The sequence below is a fragment of the Oryctolagus cuniculus genome, chromosome 1 (assembly GCF_964237555.1).
Source record: "Oryctolagus cuniculus chromosome 1, mOryCun1.1, whole genome shotgun sequence".
Lineage (NCBI taxonomy): Eukaryota > Metazoa > Chordata > Mammalia > Lagomorpha > Leporidae > Oryctolagus > Oryctolagus cuniculus.
Window position 1 is genome coordinate 210,659,884 of NC_091432.1, and position 22,368 is coordinate 210,682,251.

The 22,368-nt window shown below is 45.9% G+C and overlaps 1 protein-coding gene across 12 annotated transcripts in view; it reads left to right on the forward strand.

Moving 5' to 3' along the window:
* Positions 1 to 22,368, forward strand: part of ZNF462 (zinc finger protein 462) — a 148,799-nt gene that overhangs the window by 54,270 nt on the left and 72,161 nt on the right. For 5 of the 12 annotated variants that reach the window (XM_051855978.2, XM_051855976.2, XM_070055258.1 and 2 more), the window contains exons 2-7: positions 5,886 to 6,135; positions 6,992 to 12,624; positions 13,396 to 13,560; positions 15,124 to 15,410; positions 18,885 to 19,003; positions 21,898 to 22,089. In XM_051855978.2, the coding sequence (XP_051711938.2) occupies positions 5,916 to 6,135; positions 6,992 to 12,624; positions 13,396 to 13,560; positions 15,124 to 15,410; positions 18,885 to 19,003; positions 21,898 to 22,089 (6,616 nt within the window). In that variant the 5' untranslated portion in view covers positions 5,886 to 5,915. Of the gene's footprint in view, positions 1 to 1,532; positions 2,139 to 5,885; positions 6,136 to 6,991; positions 12,625 to 13,395; positions 13,561 to 15,123; positions 15,411 to 18,884; positions 19,004 to 21,897; positions 22,090 to 22,368 lie in introns of those variants that run through there. The other 7 variants (XM_051855984.2, XM_051855987.2, XM_051855980.2 and 4 more) reach the window with 7 other exon arrangements.

The following is a 22,368-nucleotide window of genomic DNA, read 5'->3' on the forward strand; positions in this document are numbered from 1 at the left end:
TCTTATTTACATATCCAACATTTTTAAGCCACTTGGATTATATCCCTAGATGCTCATCTCATTTTAATGACGATCCCAAAGGCATCTGCTATGAAATATGACTCCAACATGTGCTGTAATACTTGAAAACTTTATTCAGGAGAGCAAACCTGAATTAAGAGAGAACTTGAAGACTAGCATCCTTATCCAGAAGGCGACTGGGTTATTAATCTGCAAATTGCCTGCTTCAGACACTGTGCTTGTGTACAAGGTTCCACAGATGGACCAGGCCGAGCATGCACAACAGAGGCCACTTGCATTGGCAGCACTCGGTCTCATGGTATTTCCCGGCTACTATTTAAATCCAGTCTCATATTGGGGGTTACATATGTGACTGCAAATTAATCCTTTCTCTTCTGAAAATTTGGTTTTGAAGAACAGCTGTGTCTCCCTTCTGAATTCCTTAATTATTTATCCTCCCTGATATGTTAAACCTTTCATTAGTGTGGTAAATTGCCAGGAGTACACAGAACTGCTTAGATCATGTAGCAAACAGTATAAACATTTGATGGGACATTTGAAGACACCACATGGTGAGCCAGGGTCTATAGTAGTACCAAATGCAGTGAGAGCCGTGGAAGCGAATTATTGTTGGAAGGTCTTTGCTGGGTTATTTAACTAGTTGATTTTTTAGAAACAATAACATGGTTCTAGTACGTATGTCATTTGCACTTATTCAGACATGGATTGATTCTCCCCTAGGTCTTGTGAAATTTGAAGCACACATGCTCATATCTGAGTTCCAATGTAATCAAGGAAATTGATCACTATGTATGTGTTTAAAAAATTAGATATTCCATATTTGCATTTGTAGATCTGATTCCATAACTAGTGTCCCTAGAAGAGATTTCACCTCTACTTCTCATTTCAGGACTGTTTAGAAACATACTTGAAATGATTTTTCAGTTACTAGGACTTCTACTTTGGCCATGACCGGAGTAAATGATTAGTAGCGTTGTAGAACATTCCTTGTTGCTGAGAACAGCAAGCCAACATTCACAAGTTTGTTAATTAGTGGTTTTTCCTTTCTATTTCTCTTCCCAAGGTCTTGGGTCTTACAATTAGAAATATTGACCTCCCATTACAAGCCACAACTTGTTGACCTCATTCTATCAACGATTTCTGATCTGTAAATACATTTTTTAAGAGTGATCTTAAGGTTCTTGGTTTCCTCTTTTTTTTTTTTTTTTTTTGGAGCTGAGCTATTCTGAAGTTCATGCATTGCATTACCTGTCCTTGGATAATTAGTTTCTACATTCAAAGGAAAGGAAAGTAAGAAAAGCACAAACAACAGGTGCTCACTCAAGCCTTTTATTAGAATTGTGATTGAGGAGGATTGGGGAGTTCAGTGTCTTATAAACGAAAGTAGGTTTCTGGAGTGGACAGAGGAAAAGCACCTTATGGTGTTTCTGGTTCAATTTCTCAGAGGCTTTGAAGGTTATAATTAGTTGCTACTGAATCACATGGCTGTGGTGCTTCACAGCTTTATTTCTGGTCCGCAGCCCTTCAGTCAGGGAACAGGTTAGATGCAGGCAAGGCCTCTGCATTTTGCTCTGGTTGCTTCCTGGAGACAGTTGGGGTTTTGACTTGGGGACCACATTTATGCTCCTGGGCCACTGAGCTTTTAAAGAGCAGTGTTTGCCAAGCTGACCTGGACAAGAGTTGATGGTTGCGGCCTTGTGAGAATGCCATGAAGCGTCCAGGACGCCTCCCCTCTCCAGTTACATCTGAGCAGTGAGTTGGAAGGACGTGCACGACGAAGCTGTGGTTTCTCTCCCCGCTCCTTCAGAGGAGAAAAACCTGAGGCTTAATGATGGATCCCTGGGATTCTGAGCACAGCCAGCGGGTGGGCGGGAGGCCTAAATGAAAGTCAGTCTTCCTGAGATGGAGAAAGAGCAGGCTGTGGCCCTAATTTCCTTTTCCTCTTTCTCGTGTCTCTGAGTATGTTCCAAACCGTGAACATCATCTCTGGATGGTTTTTAAACTTGTGTTCATGAGTTTGTCAAGCATGGACAATTAGATTTTGGGTTTCCCATCAGAACTCCAGAGTTTGAAGTTCTCAAGCTATGAATGTCAACTGAAGAAACCCAGAACTAAGAGTAAGTAGAACTGAAGAATGGTGAATAGTTAGGGCGGTCTGAGGTTTCATGTTAGGAGAGTCAATCGCATTAGGTATTGGGCTGTTTTAGAGGGAACCTGTTTTCAACCTGGCTGGCGTTATCATGGTGGGGGGGGTGCTAGTCAGAGTCACAGGTGGAACCTATTCGGCCTTGTGGGGTCTGAGGATAGTGCCTTGGAGGTAGGAGATGGGGCGTGTTAGTTCATTTTGCAGATTCATCTCAGAAACCTTTTGAAATGGCTTTTCTTTTGACTTAATTCACTGCCTTCCTCATCTACTTCTGCTTTTGCAGATTTGGTGAGGAAAAAAAATGTGGCTAATCTCATAATCACAGTCTTATTAATTAAATGAAGTAAGTGATAAGAGATCCAGGCTTTTGACCTTCAGCCATAATTTTGTAGTGGCTTAGAGTCTAGGCTAGCCTCTTAGCATAGTTCCTCCTCTGGCTTGGTGAGACAGTCAAACACGCAGTTTCACTCATTGTTGGCTTCTTAAAGGAGTACCATCTGCTGCAGAAGCATAATCTTTGCGTGATGGATGGAGCATCCTCAGGTCCAGTTTTCTTTGTCTCTGTCCCGGCTCCCCTTCTCTCCTCCCCTTGCTTCTCTCCTCCCACCCTCCCCCCTTTTTTGCATGTGTGTACAACCACAGTCTCATCAACTCATCAAGTTTCTATTTCTTGGATTGCTTGGGCCATGCTAGCAATTTCTGTTTCTTTCTTCTGTCAGTGCCTTCAGGAGAAAAGTGTACACAAAGGCAAAATGGCTTTCAAAGTAGGCTACATCCTCATTTCAGTGCTTGGTGCAGACATCAAATTGAAGGCCGTTCAGCTCTACCTGATGCTGGTTCTCCCAGCAGCTTGGAGATTAACCTCTTCTAAGGCTCCGAGCTATTTTTGAGGGAGAGACTGCAACAACATTAAAGCTAGAACCCATTAGGAAATCACTTTCATCATCTCTTCTTTTTCCAAATCAGTGCCTCTTTTTTTTTTTTTTTTTTTTTTTTCTGATCTCCTAACCCTTTAATCTCCTTTGTAGCCGAACCCGGAGATTGTTAGTTTATGTTTATAGCCAGTGAAGTTAGCATCCTTGAAAATAGCTTCGGAAGACACCAGGAAATCAGAGAACTGCCCAGACAGGTGAATTTCAACTCTAGGTGGATGATTGCACACCCAAGGTGCCCTGCTTTCCTTGTGCAGAAGTGTCATTTTTGTTGACGTGGTGCAAAGCAGGCTCAAACTTTCCAAAAGACACCCAGCAGAAAGCCTTTTGTGGCGTTATTTCTAAAGGCTTGAAGTTTTCAAGGGAAGAGATTTTGTTTTCCTCTGGGCTACACAATGGAGCTTTCAGAGAACCTCTTTTAAAAGGAATAGCTGCGGCCTTTGTGTTGAAGGGTGTGTCAGTTGGCAGGGTCTGCTGATGCAGACAGACTGGCTGGTGATTAACAAAGGTCATTAGACTTTGGAATCTGGCATGCAGCTTCGGGTGGTATGTCTTCTGTGTGTGGAAGGATGACTCCCAAGAAGCCAAGGCACTCTGGAGGTCCCCCTAGCGCAGCCCCAAGTCCTACTGGAGGACAAGGGTCTGTCTGGTCCAGGGTCCTGCTCTAACCAGTGCTCTGCTGGGACTAACGAACCAGCGTTATCCATCATGGAATAAAAGACCCTTTGGAGATCTTGGTGAATGACATTTGAGGAGGAGAAAGGTGCTGCTTTTCGGAGAGAAAGGAAAACAGATCGTCCTTTGTCGGGCAGAGAAGAGCCTAGGAGGAGCCCAGCCTGCCCTCCGAGCGTTCATTTCTGATTGTCAGCCTAGCAGACTCCAAGAGAAGCCATGTTGTGAACCGAGGAGAAGCCTTGAGCTAAAATGGCTGCTCCTAAAGCTCAGAGGACTAGGGCAGCTTAGTGAGTCTTAGAGCTTCAGTGACGCAGGAGCTCCTATCTCTTGAAAGTGTGATAAACACATTCAGCAGCGCTGTGGCTTGTTTGGCTGAGATGAAAGGACTAAGCTTGGGGGATGGGGAGCGCGCACTGGATGATCTGCTTTTTTTCTGTGAAGTGTTCTAAATGCAGGAGTCGTCTGCACCATGGAAAAATTTGTTTTCAGGTCTAATGGACTGTGCGAAAGGAGAAGCGGGGTGGGGCCTCACTGACTGCTGTAATTTGATCCAGAGCTGATAGCAACCTCTTCCACACAATTTGGGTTGGTGCTTAGACATAAAAGCTTGTGTATCTGGAATATTGAAACTTAGTTAGCTGAAAAGACTCTGGTGCACAGTTCAGTGTTTATTGAAAAAGGATAAATTGCTGGGTGAAAAGAAGACGAGGTAAATATCTGTGTCTCACTCTGCAAGCTCAGTCTGTCCAGGGCTGGACTTGCCAGAAGTTATTTTAGCAGGCTATCAGGAGGAGCATTCTTTCTTAGAAAATCCTCCTGCCATGGCTCCTTTCACAGCATTGACATGTTATTACTGGACTTGGTTCCTCCTGCAGAAATCATTTATCTTTTACAGTAAAGGTATAGAAAATTGCATCATAAAATAGACTTGGCTGCAGCTTTAGTTCTTGGACATCTGGTTCTAGATTGCAATGACTCAGTAGAGTTTGTGGTGAGCTTAATGAAATAACTCACTCATTAAGATAATAACCAGGTGTCTCCACTTAGGATATATAGTAGGATAGGAAGCGCTACACCTTTCAGATACCTGTTTGATTTCTTAATGGTGGGACTTTCCGTGGAGGTTGTGTGAAGCTCTCTATATGATTTCAGCCACACAGGAAGTAGCAGAGTGAAGGAAGTTTTGCTTTATTCCACAACAGGTTCACAGCTTGTCGCATCCAAGTATGCACTTTTTTTTTTTTTTTTGTAAAGGAGAGAAGTAGGAGAGAAGTGGAAAAGATGAAAAATCATGATTTAGAAGCTCCTTTTGGAACCTGCTTGTTTCTGTCATCTTATGTAAACCAGGATGGGGGTGCAACTTTAGAAACTGGTTGTCATCCGAAGTTGGTTGTTGGAAAACCTCATGAGAAATATTTTATGACCTAATTAGATTGGAGAAACTGTTAGGTTATAATTGGTAGGCAGTAAACGAACAAATAACTATTTAGCTCATGGGAAAAAAAAAAAACAACTACACTATTGGGGGAAGGGAGGGAAGAGGTGTACCCCAATACCAGTAAAGATATTAAGATAATAAAAGCTACAATAAACTCTCTACCATGACTCCTGAGATTGCCTACTGTTTCACCGTTTGATGATAACACACCAGTGTAATAATATGAAAACAGCAAATGAGAGTTGAACTTGCCATTTCTTCTGTATGAACATCTTCCTGACTTCTGAGAAGTTTCTTGTTCAAGAAGGAAATGAGTCCAAGGCAGAATTAAAGTCCATAATATTAAGTTACCAGGAAATTTGAATTCTCTGGAAAAACTCAGAAAGTAATAAAACTTTTGAAGTAGTAAGGGTTTCCTTAACAAATGGCATTTGAAGATACATCAAACCAGAGAACATTTATGTTTTTTTCCTTCTTTGAGATTACAAAGTCAAGGACATCATGTCTATTATGACCAGTTGGCCTTTCTTCGGCCAGCGTTCCAGTTGGCAAAGAGCAGTGAGAGAAATGTCCCGCCATGAGACGTTTTCTCTCTAATGGCTGTGTCGTCCTGTGCGCTTGAGGGGTGTGATGAGCGCATGCCTTACAATGTTGTATTCTGACTTCTGCCCAGGTTCCTAATGTGAGAGGCTAGATCCAGGCCATGGAGGTGCTTCAGTGTGATGGCTGTGATTTCAGAGCCCCGTCCTATGAAGATCTCAAGGCACACATCCAGGATGTCCACACCGCCTTTCTGCAGCCGACGGATGTTGCCGAGGACAATGCGAACGAGCCCCGGTCTGGATCCATGAATGCCAGCAACCAGACAGAGGTGGAGTTTTCTTCTATAAAGGATGAGTTTGCGATTGCAGAGGATTTATCAGGTAAACCTGTACTACACTCAGGAGAGCTCGTATATGTAATTGCTGTCATCTACTTGTAGCTGTAGCTGTGGTTTTTGGTAGGTGCGGCTTCGGCAGAGTCTCTTGGTCTTTGTTAGCCATTTGTGTGGTCTGGGCACTGTGTTTTCTCTCCTTGGGTATCCCAGGTTATTGTCTTCTTGACTTCTTCATGTTTCTAGTTTCCTTTTATTTTTTAGAGAAAGATTTGTGTATTTTAAAATATGTATTTATTTACTTATGAGAGGCACTGAAACAGATAGTGAGGGCTCCCATCTGGTGGTTTATTTCCTGAATACTCAGGACTGAAGCCAGGATCTAGGAACACACTCTAGGTCTCCCACATGGCTTGCAGGAACCGAATCACTTGCATCATCACCACTCGCTTCTCTGGTCCACATTAGCTGGAAGCCAGAGTCAGGGGCTGGAGCTTGATGTACTGCAACGGGGGATGCAGGTGTCTTAATCATGAGGCTAAATGCCCATGCCTTAGTTTCCTTTTAATTTGGAGAACAAGGTAGCATCTTGGAAAGTTCTAGAACAGATATCACAATTTATGAAGCAGATTTTTTTTGTTTATAGCTATGTGGCTCATTTATGGAGATAAGGAGAATATTATACCAAAACCTGTATACTGCATTTCCTTCCATGAGAAGGTGTAATATGTGAATGTTCATTAATGTTTCACGAACACTCTGTAAAGGCTTGTATTGAGACATTAGGCCTTTTGAATGTGATGTTTATTAATGAAGAAAAATTGACACAGGACTGATTGTCATGATTGAATGATTCACTTTTGTTTTGCTTTTCTCTTCTCACTTGCCTTGTGCTTTCTCTTTAGGTCAAAATGCAACTGCACTGGGGACCGGAAGTTACTATGGCCACAGTCCAGGATATTACGGTCAGCATATTGCCCCTAATCCCAAACCAACAAACAAGTTTTTTCAATGCAAGTTCTGCGTACGCTACTTCAGGTCCAAAAACCTCCTCATAGAACACACTAGGAAGGTCCATGGAGCTCAAGCTGAAGGGAGTTCGGCAGGACCACCTGTCCCGGGATCCTTAAATTATAATATCATGATGCATGAGGGATTTGGAAAGGTCTTCTCTTGCCAGTTTTGCACATACAAGTCACCAAGGAGGGCGAGAATAATTAAGCATCAGAAGATGTATCACAAAAACAATTTGAAGGAGACCACAGCTCCCCCACCCGCTCCTGCTCCAATGCCAGACCCTGTGGTGCCTCCCGTGTCCCTGCAGGACCCCTGCAAGGAACTTCCAGCAGAGGTTGTAGAGCGCAGCATCTTAGAATCCATGGTCAAACCTTTGACCAAGTCCCGAGGCAACTTCTGCTGCGAGTGGTGCAGCTACCAGACCCCGCGCCGAGAACGCTGGTGTGACCACATGATGAAGAAACATCGCAGTATGGTCAAGATCCTTTCCAGCCTCAGACAGCAGCAAGAAGGGACTAATCTACCCGATGTGCAGAACAAGAATGCCCCCAGCCCCACTTCCAACTCCTCCTATCTGTCCATGAATGCTGCCAGCCGGGAGATCCCCAACACGAATGTCTCCAGCTATAGGGGCTCCATGGGCAACTCTATCATGAGACCCAATTCTTCTTCAGCTTCCAAGTTTTCGCCCATGTCTTACCCTCAGGTGAAGCCGAAGTCACCTCACAATTCTGGCTTAGTGAACCTGACCGAGAGATCCCGTTACGGAATGACGGACATGACCAATTCTTCTGCTGACCTGGAAACAAACAGCATGCTCAATGACTCCAGTTCCGACGAGGAACTAAATGAAATAGACAGTGAGAATGGTTTAAATGCTATGGATCACCAGGCTTCAGGCATGTCTGCAGAGCAGCTGATGGGCTCAGATGGCAACAAATTATTGGAGACCAAGGGGATTCCGTTTAGAAGATTCATGAACAGGTTCCAGTGCCCCTTTTGTCCTTTCCTGACCATGCATCGACGTAGCATTTCCCGTCACATAGAAAACATCCACTTATCTGGAAAGACAGCGGTCTACAAATGTGACGAATGTCCGTTTACTTGCAAGAGCTCACTGAAACTTGGGGCTCACAAACAGTGTCACACGGGTACCACGTCCGATTGGGATGCCGTGAATTCCCAGAGTGAAAGCATTTCTTCCTCTCTGAATGAAGGCGTCGTATCTTACGAGAGCGCGAGCATCAATGGTAGAAAGTCAGGTGTCCTGTTGGATCCCTTGCAGCAGCAGCAGCCACCGCCGCCGCCGCCGCCACCACCGCCACCACCGCCATCACAGCCACAGCCGCTGCAGCAGCCGCAGCCACCGCAGCTGCAGCCACCACATCAGGTGCCACCCCCGCCCCAGCCCCAGCCACCACCAACACAGCAGCCACAGCCACCCACGCAAGCCCCACCCCTGCACCCTTACAAATGCACCATGTGTAATTACTCCACCACGACTCTGAAGGGGCTGAGAGTCCATCAGCAGCACAAACATTCGTTCTGTGACAACTTGCCAAAATTCGAGGGCCAGCCCTCAGGCTTACCATTGGAAAATGAGACAGACAGCCACCCCTCTTCCAGCAACACTGTGAAGAAAAGTCAGACCTCAATTCTTGGGTTGTCCTCCAAGAACAATTTTGTAGCTAAGTCCTCTAGGAAGCTCGCTAATGACTTTCCTCTCGACTTATCGCCCGTGAAGAAGAGAACCAGGATTGACGAGATAGCAAGCAACCTGCAGAGCAAAATTAACCAAACCAAACAGCAGGAAGATGCGGTGATCAATGTCGAGGATGACGAGGAAGAAGAGGAAGACAATGAAGTGGAGATAGAGGTTGAGTTGGACAGGGAGGAAGAACCCACAGAACCCATCCTGGAGGTTCCCACTTCCTTTTCGGCCCAACAGATCTGGGCAAGAGACGCCAGCGAACCCCAGAAGGAGCCCAACTTCAGAAACGTCACCCATGATTACAACGCCACCAATGGGGCTGAAATCGAGCTCACCCTCTCTGAAGATGAAGAGGATTATTACGGCTCCTCAACAAACATGAAGGATCACCAGGTCTCCAACACCGCTCTGCTGAATACCCAAACTCCTATCTATGGAACTGAGCACAATAATGAAAACACAGACTTTAGTGACTCCGGAAGGCTTTATTATTGCAAACACTGTGACTTCAACAACAAATCTGCCCGAAGTGTTAGCACCCACTACCAACGAATGCACCCGTACATTAAGTTCAGCTTTAGGTACATCTTGGACCCCAACGACCACAGTGCAGTGTACAGGTGCCTGGAATGCTACATCGATTACACCAACTTCGAAGACCTCCAGCAGCACTACGGGGAGCACCACCCAGAAGCCATGAATGTACTCAACTTTGACCATTCGGACCTGATCTACCGCTGTCGGTTCTGTTCGTACACGAGCCCGAATGTCAGAAGCCTGATGCCACATTACCAAAGAATGCATCCCACGGTGAAGATCAACAACGCGATGATATTTTCAAGCTACGTCGTGGAGCAGCAGGAAGGGCTGAACACCGAATCCCAGACCCTGAGGGAGATTCTGAATTCGGCTCCCAAGAACTTGGCGACGTCCACTCCCGTGGCTCGTGGTGGTGGCATGCCGGCTACGTTTAATAAGAACACTCCGTCAAAGACCTTTACTTCAGAATGTGAAAATCAGAAGGACCCCTCGGTCAACACCGTTGTCGTTTACGACTGTGACGTGTGCTCATTCGCGAGCCCCAACATGCATTCTGTCTTGGTTCATTATCAGAAGAAACACCCTGAAGAAAAGGCTTCCTACTTTAGGATCCAGAAAACCATGCGAATGGTGTCTGTGGACAGGGGCTCCGCCCTTTCTCAGTTGTCATTTGAGGTGGGTGCTCCAATGTCTCCCAAAATGTCCAACATGGGTTCCCCACCCCCCCCACAACCCCCGCCACCAGACCTCAGTACTGAGCTTTACTACTGCAAACACTGCTCCTACAGCAATCGGTCAGTTGTGGGAGTGCTTGTCCACTACCAGAAAAGACACCCAGAAATAAAGGTCACTGCCAAATATATCAGACAGGCTCCTCCCACAGCTGCAATGATGAGAGGGGCCGAAGGGCCCCAAGGCTCCCCTCGGCCACCCGCCCCCATGCAACAGCTGAGCCGAAGCAGCTCGGAGAGAGACGGCCCTCCTGTGGAGAATGAGATGTTCTTTTGCCAGCACTGTGATTACGGGAACCGGACGGTCAAAGGTGTACTCATTCACTACCAGAAGAAGCACCGCGACTTCAAGGCCAATGCCGACGTGATCCGGCAGCACACGGCCACCATCCGAAGCCTCTGTGACCGGAACCAGAAGAAGCCTGCCAGTTGTGTGCTTGTCCCCACCTCCGGTGCGGAGCGGGACAAAACCAAACTGCGGGCGCTCAAATGTAGGCAGTGTTCCTATACCTCTCCCTACTTCTATGCACTAAGGAAGCATATCAAGAAAGACCACCCTGCCCTGAAGGCCACGGTCACGTCCATTATGCGATGGGCGTTTCTAGATGGCTTGATAGAAGCTGGCTACCACTGTGAGTGGTGCATCTATTCCCATACAGAGCCCAATGGTTTGCTCCTGCATTACCAAAGGAGGCATCCAGAGCATTACGTTGATTATACTTACATGGCCACCAAACTCTGGGCTGGGCCAGACCCCTCCCCTCCCTCCCTCACAATGCCAGCTGAAGCCAAAACATACCGGTGCAGGGACTGTGTCTTTGAAGCCGTCTCCATCTGGGACATCACCAATCACTACCAAGCATTCCACCCCTGGGCCATGAATGGTGATGAGTCGGTGCTCCTAGATATTATCAAGGAGAAAGATGGTGTTGAGAAGCCCATCCTCCCCACTGAAGAGTTGGCAGGCCCTGTGAATTGTGAGAATAGCATGCCCATCCCCCTCCCCGAGCAGGAAGCTGAATGCCCAGAGGATGCGAGACTTTCCCCAGAGAAAAGCATGCATCTGGCTTCAGCCAACCCCGCCATCTCCTCCACCCCGTACCAGTGCACCGTCTGCCAGTCTGAGTACAACAACCTGCACGGCCTTCTCACCCATTACGGGAAGAAGCACCCGGGCATGAAGGTGAAGGCTGCTGACTTTGCCCAGGACATCGACATCAACCCAGGTGCCGTGTACAAATGCAGGCATTGCCCATACATCAACACCCGCATCCATGGCGTCCTGACCCACTACCAGAAGCGACATCCGGCCATCAAGGTGACCGCCGAGGACTTTGTGCACGACGTGGAGCAGTCTGCCGACATAACCCAGAACGACGTGGAGGAGACCAGCAGGATTTTCAAGCAAGGGTATGGCGCCTACCGGTGCAAACTGTGTCCGTACACGCATGGCACTCTGGAGAAGCTCAAAATCCACTACGAGAAGTACCACAATCAGCCCGAATTTGATGTCTTTTCCCCGTCGCCCCCGAAGCTGCCAGTCTCCCTGGAGCCCGAGATAACCACTGAAGTGAGCCCCTCCCAAGTCTCCATCGCCGAGGAGGAGGTGGGAGAGGAGGCCGTGTCCACTTCTCACTTCTCTACCTCGCACCTGGTCTCCCACACTGTGTTCCGGTGCCAGCTCTGCAAGTACTTCTGCTCCACAAGGAAGGGCATCGCCAGGCACTACCGGATCAAGCACAACAACGTGCGAGCCCAGCCCGAAGGCAAGAACAACCTGTTCAAGTGTGCCCTGTGTGCCTACACCAACCCCATCCGCAAAGGGCTGGCGGCCCACTACCAGAAGCGCCACGACATCGACGCCTACTACACGCACTGCCTGGCGGCTTCCAGGACCATCAGCGACAAGCCCAACAAGGTGATCATCCCGTCGCCGCCCAAGGACGACTCCCCGCAGCTGAGCGAGGAGCTCCGGCGGGCGGTGGAGAAGAAGAAGTGCTCCCTGTGCGCCTTCCAGTCGTTCAGCAAGAAGGGCATCGTGTCCCACTACATGAAGCGCCACCCGGGCGTGTTCCCCAAGAAGCAGCACGCCAGCAAGTTGGGGGGCTACTTCACGGCCGTCTACGCGGACGAGCACGAGAAGCCCCCGCTGCTGGAAGAAGAGGAGAGAGGCAGCTTTGAGAAAGCCGAGGTGGAGGGCGAAGCGCAGGAGATGGAGTGGCTCCCGTTCCGCTGCATCAAATGCTTCAAGCTGTCTTTCAGCACGGCGGAGCTACTGTGCATGCACTACACTGACCACCACAGCCGGGACCTCAAGAGGGACTTCGTCATTCTGAGCAACGGCCCCCGCCTGCAGAACTCCGCCTACCAGTGTAAGCACTGTGATAGCAAATTGCAAAGCACAGCCGAGCTGACCTCACACTTGAACATTCACAATGAGGAATTCCAGAAGCGTGCCAAACGTCAGGAGAGGAGGAAACAGCTTTTGAGCAAGCAGAAATATGCAGATGGTGCTTTTGCAGATTTCAAACAAGAGAGGGTAAGGATATGTTTTGATTTCCCTTCCCCCAGGAGGCCTCTCATCACTGGTGCCCACATGCACTTCTTCGTTGCCAGCCAAACTGCTGCAGGCTTCCTAGTGACTTAGCTTGCCAGAGAGCTCAATAAGTCAATTAAACATTTCGAGCCTGATTATCCCCCATTCTATGCTCTCCACGGTCTTTTCCCTGCCCTCCCTCCCTCTGACTCCTCCCATGGCTCCCCCAGGGGAGGTTCGGGGTGGTTTCTATGTATGTCTTTCTGCCAAGTAGCCTTATCTGAAGCCTAGTTACGCAACGACACTCGCTCTTTCCTAAGGCAGTGGTGGGCTGTCTCTTGGTATCATTAGCACGGCTCAGCTATGCGGTCTTCAGTGTTTGCTACATGAACCTAACATCTCAACGAGTAGAGGTTTTGTTGCTTGTTTTGTTTTGATCAAGGAATTCATTTAATGGCACAGCTATGCAACGTTTCACCTGCGTAGTTGGGACTGGTTTGAAAACCAGATAACTTATTGGCAGTGACAATGAGCTTCTACAAAGAAATCTTCTCTACTCACAAGCCGTAACATATTTGGGTTCCAGGGACTGCGTAGTAGGCAGTGTGCCATAACTCTGATGCATTTGTTATATAAAAACACTCACATATATCTCCCTTGGTTTTTAACCTGCTAATCTGCTTTAAAATACAATGTACTTGTAAGCTAAGAGAATAAATGCTGGCGGTCGAGCGAGGGCTCGGAGTACTGATGGCTACCACTGTATTTTACCAGCCTTTTGGTCACTTAGAAGAGGTGCCAAAGATCAAGGAGAGGAAAGTGGTGGGCTACAAGTGTAAATTCTGTGTGGAAGTGCACCCAACGCTCCGAGCCATCTGCAATCACCTGCGGAAGCACGTCCAGTACGGCAGCGTCCCAGCCGTGTCCGCCGCTGTGAAGGTGAGCACCGGGGACGGTCTGGGCGAGCGGTCGTGTGTGTCTCTGTGTGTGTCTGTGTCTGTGTGTGCGCCACCTGAGTTACTTATTAACCCCGTCGCTGAAAGCAGCTCAGCAAAGAGTATCTCACAATGCGGGCATGCCTGAGTTATGCTTGGCTTGCTTTGGTTTGGCTTGTTTGGATTTCTTTGCAGGTCTGGACCTCCCTCATCTTTCTGTTCAGGGAAAGGTTGAGTTTTGATCGGGTTCCCTTCCACGTGGATAGTTTGGTGGAAGCAGAGTGTTCTGGATTCTCGGTATCACAGGCTTTAGTGCCATTAGGGCTTCGCTGCCCACCCCCAGTGCCCGAGGTTTTGAGAGGAATCACATGGGTCCTGTTCCCGTCATCCTAGGCTCCCCTTACTGCCTAGCCTCTTCCTCTTCTCGTCTGGCTGAGGATGCTGAGAGCCCAAGAGAATCTGTCTTTACCTTGTTATCCAGGGCCATGTGGGGAGGGCAAGAGACATTAAATCAAAATCTGAAATCCTTCAAGTCCCAGTTGACCCTGCACGTCCTCTGACCTGGCTTCTCTGCTCCATCCCCTCTCCCTGTGTGATGCTAACAGGTGTCTTCCTCTTCCCCTGACATTTATTAGACCACCTGTCTGGAACGTCATAATCCCTAATAGCAGCCACTGTTTCCATAACAGCTGCCGTCTTCCAGGATATTGCTATGCACTTAGTTTTGAAAGCAGAAGTCGAGTCAGGGTTCTGCCCTTTCCCTCTGGACCTATGACTATATTTTTGTCATCGTCCCTCCTTGGTCGTGCCTGCTGGTTTTTCAAGTTAGTGTGAAGGTAAAGCTGATTTCTTCATTGAAGACTGCAGCCTTCTGGGTTCGGGCAGAACAATGGCAGCCCAAGGACAGCAGCCATGTGCTACTTCCACGCACCACTGCTGTGGGCACCGGGCTTGTTTCCTGGAATCACACAAGAGACACAGAGGCAGCCCTTCCTGTGTAATCAGTACTCCAAGGAACTACCTGGAAACAAATGAAAAATGGGCGACTTCAAAGCAGGCCGCTCTTCCATGTTTCGAATTGATTGTACCATTGCCTTCCATTAAGGAGCAGAGTCACCGCCTGGAGGGTGGCGTGGAGGGCAGAGAGCAGGATCTGTTGCTTTGCTTCGTTTCTAGACGATGGCCCAAGGCTCTGCTGTTCTCTATTGCTTCTTTTTCCTTTTCTCTGAGCCAATCCCCTTACCGAACTTTGTCAGTTTAGGTGGGGTTGCGTTTGAAATTTCTTTCCAAGGCGGGGAATAGGGAGTGAGCCATCTTCACCGTGGCGGAGCCCCACTTCCACATTTCCTGGGTAAAAAAGCAACCTGTGTCCTGAAATGACTGGCACTGCGTGAAGATTGCCAATCAGGCTCGCCCTCCATTTAGGGGGTGCCCGAGAGTCAGGGGAAGATTTGCCAAGAAAGGCTGAGGAGTTTGGGAGAATGAAGGGAGAAGCGGAAAGCTGGGAGCAATGCTGATGGATATTTATTTTGTTGGTGGGGCGTGTGTGTGTGTGTGGTTCTCTTAGCAGGAGGCTGAAGACCCTTCCCACCTGTTCCTGGATGGATTGGAAGCAGCCAAAGATGCCAGTGGCGCCCTGGTGGGCCGGGTGGATGGTGAACACTGCTTGCTTGATGGAATGTTGGAGGATGAAACCCGGCCGGGGGGATACCATTGCAGTCAATGTGACAGAGTCCTGATGTCCATGCAGGGGCTGCGTTCTCATGAGAGGAGCCACCTGGCCCTGGCCATGTTTACCCGCGAGGACAAGTACAGCTGCCAGTATTGCTCCTTTGTTTCTGCTTTCAGGCACAAGTAAGTGCTATTGGGTGGGACCGGTGGTTTCTGAGAGATGGCATAGTAGAAGGCAGATAGGCCAGAGCTGGAGAAGCCTGCATGAGTCAGAGGCCCCATTCGTGGCTCACGCCTGCTGCTGTTTTACCTTGGGCTTCAGTCATCACATCTGCAAAATGGGGCTAAGAATGGAAGCCTGATTGGATGGCGTTAGGTTTGGCACACGCAGGCGTGGAAGAGGACCGCTGTGATTGACTCAGGGAAGACTTGTAGCAGAAGGGAGTGGACCAATTTATGGGTGCATCTGTGAAACGTTCACCGGAAGCCGCATCAGCACAGGAGGAAGTAAAGTTCCATGCGGAAAGCCGAGTGCTGAAGAGGTGCAGTTAGGACTGTTAAATGCAGGTGATGAAAAAATCATGGTCTGAGTTGTTTTTTTGCAAAGGACTTTGAAAGATAAGGCAGTTTTTGAATGCCAAAGGCTGCTTGAAGTACAGGGTGGTCAAGAGGGAACTCAAGTTGCTCCTCACCACTTGGCAGGTGCAGATTTGGGCAGAGAAGTGAAGTGATTGGACAAGGTGCACCTTTTGTTGCCTCTCTCTTTTACCTGAGTAGAAGAGATAACTATTCAATAATGCGTTCCAGCTGTCCGGGAAGGCAATTGGTTGTAAACCTGACAAGCTGTTTATGTTTATAATAATTAAAACACAATGATGGGCTATTTGCGTCTTTGGAAAGATGAAGTGCTATTTAATAGCTGTTGAAGAGTAGGCTTCTACAGGGGCTAGGATAGGTTATAAAGGCTTTGTTATCACACAGAGCCTGATGCCTCATCTGCATTATTAGATTCATACATTGGCACAAAATTATCTATCACTTTGTCTAACCTGCAGTGGGACTTTGGTAATTCATCGAGAGTAAATGAGGACACTCCTGTGCTAGGCACTGTGTCTGGTGGGGAGCAGAAATAAGAACCAGACATGGTGTGTGACCTCAGGGAATTCAGGGTCTAGGACAGGGTTACATCAAGCAAACGTACATGTGACTCGACAAAATAAGGCACATGTGTTTTTAAAAACTCCATAAAATGCTGTAAAGCTTCAAAGAAAGGAAATGTTATAGCCACTTTGGTAGAGTCCGGAAGCTTTTATGGAGTAAGGAGCATTTGAGTCATGTTTTCAAGTAGGAAGCTAGGACTTGAATAATTTGGAAAAGGCACACAATCGGGAGGAAAAGATGAGAGAGCACAAACTGGGGAGGAGACTGGGAGGCGCACTGAGGCCCGGCTGCTGCTTCAGATGGACTAATCTGTAAGTTCCATGGAATGGAAGAATAGAGGACAAGGTCTGAAGACCTGAGTGGAGACCATAGGTGTAGACTTTAAATGCCAGAAATTAGTTCTTAAGGACTAGTTCGAAGTCTGAAATGAGTAAGGTAATCACAGTTGCTAACATTTCATACATCGCCTTGCAAATCATGTGCCTTCAAAGTATGACCTCATTACATTCACAAAACAGCCCAGTGAGGTATGCTTCCATTATTGTTTCCATTTTATGGTTAAGAAAACTGAGGCCCACATAGGTTAAGTAACTTGCCTACTCTCACACAGCTTAGTAGATGAGATTTTTAGCTCTGGCAACCTGACAATATTGCTTATGCTCTTGAGTTGACAAAAAAGATTGGGGGGTCATGTGCATTGTAGAGGGATGGGCACTGTGGCATGGCAGGTTAAGCTGCTGCTTGGAAATCCCACATCCTGTATGGGAGGGTCTGGTTCCAGTCTCAGCTACTTTTGCTTTGGATCCATCTTCCGGCTAATGTGCCTGGGAGGCAATGCATAATGACCCAAGTGCTTGAGTCCCTGCCACCCATGTGGGAGACCTGGATGGAATTCTTGGCTCCTACTTTGACCTGGCCCAGCCCTGGCAGTTGGAGGCATTTGGAGAGTGAACCAGCACATGGAAGATCTGTCTGTCTGTCTCTCTCCCTCTGTCATTCCAGCTTTCAAATAAACAAATTTTAAAAGAAAAAAAAAGATGGGGAAGATCAATTAAGAAGCAGTGGTAAAGGCCAGCTGCTTGTTGTGCTGGCCTCCCATATGGGTGCTGGTTCAAGTCCTGGCTGCTGCACTTGGATCAGCTCCCTGCTAATGGGCCTGGGAAAGCAGCGGAAGACAGCTCAAGTGTTTGGGCTCCTTCACCCACATGGGAGACCCAGATAAGGCAACTGGCTCCTGGCTTCGGCCTGGCCCAGTCTCGGCCAATGAAGCCATTTGGGGAGTGAACCAGTAGATGGAAGACTTCTCTACTTCTCCCTCTCTCTCTGTAACTCTGCCTTCAAATAAATATATCGTAAAAGAAAAAAAGGGAGGGGGCAGTGATAGTAGCTGAACTAAGCAGTTAGCTAATGGTTGAGAGAATAAATCTACATGACAAAAATTGACTTAATGTATGAATGGCAAAGTAAAGTACAAATGGGATCTGTATTTTCGATTTGGTTGAATGGTGGTACCATTTGGGAGAATGGTAGTGCTAGTTACAGAAACCAGGAGATGAAGAAAACATTTTTGTTTTGTAGGAAAAACAGGTCAGTTTGTTTAGCACAGGTTAGTTTGAGATAGCTAAAGACATGGAGAGATGTCCAGAGGCACTTGAAAACTGTGTGGGAGCTCAGGTGAGCATCATGTTTAAATGGTAAGCAGTACCATTCCCATGTGAATCATTTAGCATGGAATTCAGTTTTCTGGGATACTGATACAAATGAGAATGCTTCCTCACAACTTGTTTTGTAAATTGATTGTGTTTAGACTAATACTTGTTATGAAGTGCTATGGATTCATTGTAATTAAATAGTCTAAGAAGTTGCTTTTGGAAGACTGATATATAAAAACATGGCTGTGTTCCTCAGCCTTTTGATCATGTGACTCCTTTCAACACTCTTATGTGGGGCCTCTGTGTTAACAGTGACTGGAATAAGACAGCCCACTGCAAGGAGGGCGGCCAGTTAGCCAACCCCTTCCCCACCTGAACGTTACAGGACGAAAGTAGAATTAAAATCTAAAAAGAAACTCGGCCTTTAAAATTACCAAATCTGTCAAATTCCCATTCTTTTTCTGGATAATTTAGAGGTCTAATTGATAGGGATGGATTCTCACTGCCTTGACACAAAGTTTGAATTCCCTCATATATTACTGTCTTTTGTATACTCTTCCAGTTATCCATGCTGTGGAGAAGGAAAAATAAGTCTGCTGTGACTTATTAGCACTGTCATATTTCTCCATCCAAAAAGATCTGTTCTTTTAGCTTCTCCTCCTCTTATTATAAGTCCAAAAACTGTTGCCAATTTCTTTGTTTATTATTTGGTAAGTGCCATTATTGGAAAGTAAACAAAAGAACTCTGAACAGCGTAGAAGTGCGATTCCTGGGAAAGAGCAATGAGAAAATGTTGCATGCAATTTTTAATTTTGTGTTTTCCTTTTCTTCCTTCTGCATCAAGTTTGGATCGCCATATGCAAACCCACCATGGACACCATAAACCATTCCGATGCAAACTCTGCTCCTTCAAGTCCTCGTACAATAGCCGGCTGAAAACACATATACTCAAAGCTCATGCCGGTGAGTTGGAATCTGTGACGCACAAGTTCTTCAGCACTCTGAGTTTGAGATCTGATGGTCTTTACTGGGTGAAAATTTTAGTCTGTTGCATGACATAGGAGAATAAGATGGTTGAGATGTTCAATTGTATTGTTATCTAGTAAAGAAGAAAATAAAGAAAAATTAAGGAAACTCACCTAATTCCGGAAGAATACAAGCTGTCTCACTGCTGTCATGGCTAATTCATGCTACCAATAAGTTAAAATTAAACTTTTTTTAAAGAAAATTTCTAATTTCTCTAGCCTTGCTAATGGAACTGTGGATAATTATATATAGTAAAGATAATTTCCAACTCAATAAAGTTACAATCTTTAAAAAGTTTGAAAGGACAAAGACAACTCAAGATTTGGGAGATTTCTCAGAGATGTGCTTAGGTGCATTTCCAGGCACCAGTTGAGAAGTAACTTTGAGTAGGGAGAGCACGGGGGGCTGTGCTGGTCTCCATCGCTCTGTTGTTCCATCTCTTGTGCTGCCATTACAACCATCCCTTACCTCCCAGGCTCTGCATTAAGCACCAAGCATATTATATTCATCATCCTAGTCCGTCTTCATGACAATTCTAAAGGATAGGTGTTGTGTATCTTCCCTGTGCTTTGTATGACACTTGACAACACTTTGAACATGTTGTAAAATCTCCCTAGAACCTGGGTCCTTCACTTTTGTCATCTCCTCGTGCCCTGTGCAAATAAGACCATGTCTCTTTGCTATCTCCTGAGTGTTGGGTCTGTTAAATTGACTTAATACAGTAAAACAATCCAAGCCTCCCAGATGCCCTAAACCACACTGGGGGTTGGGGGTGGGATAGGGAGATTAGCTATATGGGCTTTTTTCTATTATTTGTTCATATTTTTGTATCTCCAGGAAATTTCTCAAGTACCTGAAGTAAGTGGCTTCAGAGTTTAAAACTACTCTTTTCTAACTTGTGTATATTGTAAATTATTCAACTGGGACAGCATCCTGGCGAGTTTTTCCCACAGGCTTCGGCCCTGTCCAAAGCACTTTACCAGTTGGGAGGGTGTGAATGATTCGGCCCATGGGAAGGACTTTAAAAGACTTTTGACTCATCTTATCTGTTCTAGGTGGATTGTTGTATTCTATTTTTAAGGGCAAAAAGTAGTATGGATGAACCAAATCATCTGGATTCTCATTCTCAGGTTGTATAACTCAAAACCGTCCAGCAAGGTTCGTGTAGCCAAGCTTGCATTAAAAAAAAAAAATGAAAAATAGAACAAAGAGAGCAGAGAGATTAAATACAACATAGGATGTTTTACATTAGTAAATACCTCTGTTCACTGCCCAGCATGATTGCCTACCGGCTAGGTGATGGTCGAGGAGACAACTTACTGGTGTTCTTGTTTGGATTCTCTGTCGTCCTTGAACTTCTGTTCTGCTTGGTACTGTATAATGATTGTATAATTCAGTTCTCATCAAGACTTTCCTAGGGATGCAGGCTCTAGGGGTCATCCATGGTGAGAAGAAGGTGTAATTGCAAAATTGGATGCTGAGCTCACAGTTGAGTAATTTTCACAGAGGCAAGAAAGTCACAATCTCAGCTGGTTAAAAGTAGGGCCAGGGATTTACATTCTGGCTCGTTTCTCTTACTATTAATCAGTAGACCACCAGCTCTATCTGTCATTGTGACTATTTCCTTTCAACCATTTTCTCTATAAGTATTTTTAACACTTATGATGATGATGATATCAAATATATATTGCCTTTCTATTTATTTTTTGTACTCTATTATAAACTCTTCAGGAATTTATTTTAATGGAATGATAGTTCATCAAGAGGATATGCTTGCATTTACTTATGGTTAGAAATTAAGATTGTTCCATACCTTTTTCAGGCATAAATAATGTATATTTCAAAATAAAGCTTTCTGAGTACTAAAGGATGTTTCCTTTATAGAGACTTGCAGAAGTGGAATTATTGGGTTGCAGGCGTGAGCATTTTTAAGTCTATAAAAAGCAAAATTGCTTTCTGAATTAATCATACTAGTGCATATCTACCCAAAAACATAAACATGCACATTTCAATTCCTTCTTAATATGTAATTAACTTTTAAACGCTGTCTTATAGCAAAAGTAAATCATGCTATGAATTTGATTGTGACGATCTATGCTGTATTTCAGTGGCATAACTTAATTGAAAGAAAAATACCTATTTTTTTCTTAATATACTCTTTATTGAAGAATGATGGACATATACACACACACTTACCCCCCCCCACCCACACACACATGCATGTTTGTATATATGAGTTCAACTCTACTAGAGAAATGACTCATTATGCACTAATTAGGAAGAGAAATGGAGTTTTATGCTTAGGTTTGTGAACTCATCAGAAAAAGAAATACATGTATAGAGGATGTGTGGGATGAGGAGTTACATAGTTAACAAGGAAATAAAGATTGAGAATACCATAAAAGAGCTTGAATAGAGTGACTCTGTGTTTAAAAAGCTGCTAATAGATCTTCTAGTTAAGAATTAAGCATGTTATTTTCTATGGTTGGAAACAAAACAACCTTGAGTAAAAACTGACATGATCACTTCTAGTGTGAGAGGAACAAAGGGATTGGAAAACCTTTCAGAAGGAGATATGGTAGACGGTTGAGTTTCCATCCTGTTGGAGAATCAGCCCATAGCCTCACCCCTATAAGTAGAATATGAGACTCAGAAGGGACCAAGTGACTGGACTATGGAGCCTTGGGGAAGAGCTGCAATCCTAAAGGAGCACTGAGGTTGTGGGAGTGGTCGGGTGAGGGCTCATAGACCATGATGCTTGAGTGAATTAACCCTGCCTTCTGCCTTTCTCCCTTGTTCCTGTTCTGTCCCCTCCCACCAACTTGTTCCAGGTGAACACGCCTACAAGTGTTCTTGGTGCTCATTCTCCACCATGACAATCAGCCAGTTGAAGGAACACTCCCTCAAAGTCCACGGAAAAGCCTTGACCCTCCCTAGGCCACGGATTGTCAGTCTCCTCTCCTCACACGCCCACCACTCCTCCCAGAAAGCTGCCCCCACTGAAGAAGTGGAAGACTCCAATGGTAAGAAGAGGCTTCTGGGCCAGCATTAACCACTTCCGGTTGAGAGAGGCTGGCACGAATTATCAATCGTTCTTTTCTAGAGGACATTTTTATGTGTACGCATAACGGTTCAAGTAAAGGAAGAAACGAGAAAAAGTTGAAACAATATAGAAATGGAGTTGGAAGGGGAAGTGAGTGTGTGGTATTGTGATAAAAAATGTCAGTCAAAACTTGTGTAAGGGTTACTTGTGCCAAGAGCTTGTTCTTCAGGATACATCCATTTTGGATACTTCCACTGTG